Source organism: Phyllopteryx taeniolatus, chromosome 20, assembly GCF_024500385.1.
Source record: "Phyllopteryx taeniolatus isolate TA_2022b chromosome 20, UOR_Ptae_1.2, whole genome shotgun sequence".
Lineage (NCBI taxonomy): Eukaryota > Metazoa > Chordata > Actinopteri > Syngnathiformes > Syngnathidae > Phyllopteryx > Phyllopteryx taeniolatus.
Window position 1 is genome coordinate 4,533,388 of NC_084521.1, and position 6,000 is coordinate 4,539,387.

The 6,000-nt window shown below is 40.1% G+C and overlaps 1 protein-coding gene across 1 annotated transcript; it reads left to right on the forward strand.

The window, feature by feature from the left end:
* The first annotated feature begins 1,787 nt into the window (after positions 1-1,787).
* LOC133470430 (musculin) lies at positions 1,788-4,921 on the forward strand. Its single transcript, XM_061758815.1, has 2 exons — positions 1,788-2,104; positions 4,276-4,921. The coding sequence occupies exons 1-2, from the start codon at positions 1,832-1,834 to the stop codon at positions 4,360-4,362; spliced, it is 360 nt and encodes a 119-aa protein (XP_061614799.1). The 5' UTR covers positions 1,788-1,831; the 3' UTR covers positions 4,363-4,921.
* The last annotated feature ends 1,079 nt before the right edge of the window (positions 4,922-6,000 follow it).

Here is a 6,000-nt window from a genome sequence, read left to right on the forward strand (position 1 = left end):
CAATACTGTTTTTTTTTTCAACAATATTCTCCATCAGTTTATTTATTACATTCTCCCTTCATTGCATGTATTTTCTGGATTTTTGTTAGCCCAACAAAGTGTGGAACATTTCCACCCAAGTGTTCAAAAATATGTTATATTCTTTTTTTTTTTTTTTCAATACAGATTATTGATCATTTCAACCCGGGACAGAATGTGTGCAAGGTTTAGCGGTAAATCAGGAAAATACTACAAATATGTGAAACAAATATTTTTAAAATTATCTAAATATTTGATTTCAAAATGTAAATATAATCCTCCTTTGTTTCATTTATTATTATTATTTTGTGAAATACTGCAATTGTACAAAATTATTACATAAATGTCAAAGAAATATTGAAATACTGTTATGCCTTAACAATTAAGGTGGCTTATTAATGAGTTCAAACCCAGGACATAATTTATGCAAAGTCTTTTGGCAAGTTTGTTTTTATAAATAAAGAAAAAAATGATGACAAAAAATGTTGTCAAAGGTTTTCCCAATAAAATTTGTGATGAAGAAATACAAAAATTACATCAAATAAATAAAACTTCTTTTTGTGGCTTTGCAAAAACAACCAAAAAAACAAAAGGTGTAACGTTTAGTAAGAATACAATAAATAAAGCACAGAAAAGTTTAACAACCCCCTTGAGAGCCTTGCTTTTGGCCTGTATTTGAGGAAACCGCAAGAGTCCGCCTGTGAACTGCTATTCCAATGGATGGACACATTGCTTTCCAAGTATTATATTGACGCTTCTTTTCATTTCCCACAGTCTTGCCAAAAACCTTCCATCACCCTCCCGTTTTCCCTCAGGTGCGACTTTCAGGTTGAGAGCAGTTTTGGCACATTTACATCCTGCACGCTTTGCGTGCGTGAGAAACAGAGTGTGCAACGACCAATACGACTTTCACCGGTCTTCCGCAATGACCCGTGCTCTGCCGTATGGGGCCTCAAAAAGAAACAAGAAGGCAAAAAGAGCGACGTTAGCCCTGGTCATGCCAAAGCGCCAGATGTCATGGGAACGGCAAACAGCTGCTCCGTGTGCGCAACACGATCCCTCTGTGAAACCTCCCACAGGATTAAACGCTTTTGATAAGGTCCTCAAGACATTTCTATCACTGGAAAAAAACAACAACAACAACACATTGGAGGGGGGAGACACACTCAAACAGGTTTTGTCGCACAGGGCGCACACACAATAGTCTGGGTCATTCTCTCAATCTTTTTAAGATATGCACCCCGTTCAAATTCCTGACAGTTGGCGCACCCCCTCTCCTGCAAGTACCCCCAAAAGAATATACCAGACCCCCATTACTTATTATGGTCCTGAACTTGGGCACCATGGTCTGGGAATTACTGGCTTAGATAAGTCTTAGTTACTGATTTTATGCCATCCACCCCCTTCAACATCCCAACAGACAAAGTAACCCATATTTTCAAAGCTATGCAATCACGTGAGTGGGTGCACCCCCATCTCAAGCCATTTCCAGTTTTTCTGAAACATCAAAAGTTCACCCTTCACTCGCTTGGGGGGAAAAAAGCCAGTATGTGACCCTTGCACCCCTTGGGGTGCACGGATCCATACAGTTTTTTTTCCTTAAGAGAATGTGGCAAAGTCTCCCTAAGTGGAGGCTGAGCGTTGCTGTTGAGTGGTGGGAGGGGAAAGTGTTACCCAGATGTCAGCTTTCTTAAATGACAGCCGTCGCGCAGCCCGTGGCTTGTTTTTGCTTTTGCCCAGCTCCAACGTGAAGGGGTTCCCACCCCAACTTCCCACAGACGTAGTAAGGGTACATCTGGAGGAGCAGGCGGCCATGTCCGCCGGCCAGGACGAGGGCGACAGGGGAGCGGAGCGAGGGGGCGGGAAAGAGTCGCACAGGGACGCGGCCAATGCCCGCGAGAGGGCCAGGATGAGGGTGCTGAGCAAAGCCTTCTCCAGGCTGAAAACCACCCTGCCCTGGGTGCCCCCCGACACCAAGCTGTCCAAGCTGGACACGCTGCGGCTGGCCTCCAGCTACATCTCGCACCTCAGGAGACTGCTCCAGGACCACCCGCTGGACGACCCCATTGTCAAGACCACCTGTCTGGTATGCTACCTTTAATTCATTTTTAATAGCAAATTTCAAGATGTACTAAAATCTTTAGGTGTCGTATTACAACAATATCGTAATTTATCACATCATAAACAAACATAGTATCACATCACATAGTAATGTGTGGTATCGTATCAGTTTTCATGATATCGCATTGTATTACAACATGTGTAGGTGTTTTATTTTAAGGTACAGTACGGTTGGGCATCGTTTGAATTTGAGCAATTGCAGTCGCGATTGGTTCCAAATGATCCTTGATTACGATTCTTTTAGGGAGCAGGGTGTACAAATTATTAACATCATATGAACATTTGAATCAGGGTTCTTTATAACCAGCATCAATATCAAACTATTAATTTAAAGGTAAGGGAAAGGTGTGTGGAACAAACCCAATTGACTTAACTTTCATTAAATAACATTTCAGCTAAAAGTTAAATATAGCATAATTTGTTTAAAAAATAGATATTTGCAACTGTTTTATCACGTCAAATGGTTCATATCGGCACGTTTTAACTTGACTTCCTGTTTTAAGCATGTAGCCTTTTATTTTGAAGGGTACGCACCGGAACTCAGCATTTTGTAAAGTAACTTCACATGGCACCAGTGAATTTTGAAAACGAAAGTAAATCAGCAAAGACAAGAAAAAGAGTAATAAATGTAACCAAATACTATAAAACGTTGATTCCTTTACCTTACCGACTGATGAGGCAAAAAGTTAAGGCCTCTTCATACGCCCGCATTGCATCACGTGACCGAAGAACTGCCCGCGCACCCGACAAAAATAGTTCATCAATCGTGATTGGTCCGTTTTAGTCACATGCTGTGATGACGTACAAGCGTACCCATTGGTTCTCCATACCATCTACGTCGCCGCCTTCTCGATCGATTTTGCACCTTAATTAAAAGTATCATCTGGTCATCCAGGTCCATTTGTTCTGTCGCGGTCGCCATTGTTGTTGCTTTGTTCCTTGTTACTGAAAAGAAAGTAATAACGGCTACCAGAAATGGCTCCCCCAAAAAATGCAAGGGAAACTCCACCCCGTGGTGTCCTAGCCAATACCAGCTGTAGCGACACCCGCGACTTGGAGGAGAACTGCAGCACACTTTCAAAATAGCGTGCGTGGGTTGCGCTCGACTATAAAGACAAACTACGCGCCGGATAGCCGCAGTGACCTTTAGCCTTTAGTGTTTGTGATACTGTGAGACTACGTTTATGTGAATTTTATCCCAATTCATTGTGATGTAAAGTTGCTACGGTGAAGTTTTACCTCAATGTTAAGTTGTTTTTTTCCCCTCCTGTCATCGGCTCTTACGTTGGTTTGAAGACAAAAATAAACGCTAAGAACCATCAGTGCAAAAGCGCAACCCACCATTTAACTTGTTAGCTGCCTCGGTGTTAGCATAGACATATTTGATTGTTTCACTCACCCAATTTGACCTGACTGAAGTTCCGCGCGGTGTAGGACATCAGACTTCTACACATCGTGAAAGTCTCCTTTGCACAATATAATCTTATTCCAAGTGTTGCACTGAGGTGACTGGTCATTCATTTTAACAAAGTTAAGAGACACTTTCGTTCGCAGCCGCCATTGGGCACAAGCAGGTCTTCGTGCGTGTTCTTCTTCGTTGGTTTTCGCCGCTTTCTTCTTCAAGGCCGACGGACTGAAATTTGAACGATTCTGGGAGAACCGGAACATTAGTCCTGGTTCCAATCGATTCTCAATTCTCCACGCCCAACCCTAAATATTGTGTCATATCATATCATAATGTATGGTATTGTAATGATGATATTGTAGTGTATGATATAGTATTACAGTATTTCACCATGATATTGGTCATTGTTCGCGTCAATATCAATATCACAAATTTTTCTGTGGAACATACCTGTTGGTAGCAGAAATTATTATATTATACAACTATTATTCCACAATTTTATATAGTACTGCATTGTATCGGTATGGTGTCATAATGTTGATGCATTAAGAAAAGTCATCAAAATGTAATCAAATGTAATTTTTATATTACTTTGAGAAAGTAATTAAAAGAGTTACACTATTATTACATTTCCAACAGGGTAACTTGTAATTGTAACCAACTACAATTTCCAAAGTAATCTTCGGAGCACTGATAACGACACACATTTGTTTATGTGTTTGTCCCACCAGACGTGGCCATTTGAGACGTCGGGACACTTGCAGGATGAAGACTCTCGTTCTCAGACCACGACGAGACTTTGCGGAGCAACCGCATGAACGCAGGCACGGGGTGGACAAAAGGGGGGCCCGTCCCTGGGCCGATGTACGGCCCTGCCGGAGCGTTTCATGCTGAAATCAGAGACAAAAGATGGATGTAAAAGCCAAAGAAATATGTCATGCCAAATACCACTTCATATTCCAAAGGGCCCGACTGATTAATCAGCTAGCAGATTTAATCGGCTGATATTAGCTTTTTTCAAATCGGCAAAACTCAGCCGTTGCTACATTTTGCCCATTTTTTTTCTTCTTCTTTTATTTTGTATTTTTTTATACACAAAGTATTACAGCATAAGACAAAGATAATGATAGTCAAACAAACAAACAAATCGGCAAAGACAAAAACGGCCTGTTGTTTTTTTTTAACCCTAAGCCTACCAAACAAATTAATAAAGGACAAAGTATTGTAAAACAGTCAAATATTCTGCCCGTAATTCGTATCTTTATAGTCGTAATCGTCAAATCCATATCGGTCGGGCCCTAGTTATCATTACACGAGGTTCGCCGCCATGACAGATAACACTTCCTGTTCAATGGTTATCATCACACTATCATCTGTACGTCCTTTCGATGCTCACTGAGCTGAAGTCTTAAGCTGAAGGCCTATTTTGGTCGGAAATAAAATGTTATTTGCTGCCTGAGGTTTGCCGTCACAACAACGAACCCTTCATGTTCCGTGGTTATCACCTCAGCTATCTTCAAGACATCCTTCCCATGCTCGCCGAGTTGAAATCTCGTGAGATTTGGTGAGATTTGAGGCCCATTTTGCTGGCGCAAAACAAACAAAGGGAAGGGTTTTCATCGGCTGGGTGTTGAACTCGCAGCTGTCGGTGAGATTCCCACAAGCGGGAGCAATGCGAGGCGACTCTCCAGGGACTTTTAATGAGCTTCCTTCTCACACTGATGCAAACATGAAGAGCTGACGAGCAAAAGGCTCCAATGTACACTTAAGTGGTGTCATCCATCAGCATAACAAGGTGATGAGAAAGATGGATGGATGGAGTGCACCCATTCTCATGGAGCGCTTTCTCCATTTCATACCGACATTGAAACATCATCTGTTACATCACTGACACCTAGTGGGGGGCAAAAACTAAGTGCAAAATGTGAAGCATTTCCCTTCGCATTAATTGGTCGAGACCAAAATAATGATACAAAAATAAATAAACACCATAGTAACAATAATAACAATGATACTAGTAGTATTTTAAAAGTACAAATATGAAAACAAATAAATTAATCAAATACAATTCAAATGAAATCAAACACAAGTAAATTAAAATCGAATTCAATGCAAATAAATGCAATTAAAATGTTGTAAGGGTAAAATAAAACCCCAAAATAAAATCAAATAAAAACAATTAAAATTATACGATTTACTATTTATATTATTTACTCATTAATTAAAAACAGCGTCAGTACTTACGAATTTTATTTATAGTAAATGCTAGCAATAAACATGAGAAAATACATTTATTAAATATAGGTAAGCATTTTAATCAAAAGATAAGTAAAATCAATACAATTAAACTTAAAAAGGAATCAAGTATTCTTTTCCCCAATTATAAATATTATATTAACATATTAATCATATGAATTACTACTATTGCTACTGCTGTTGCTTCTGCTAGTACTACT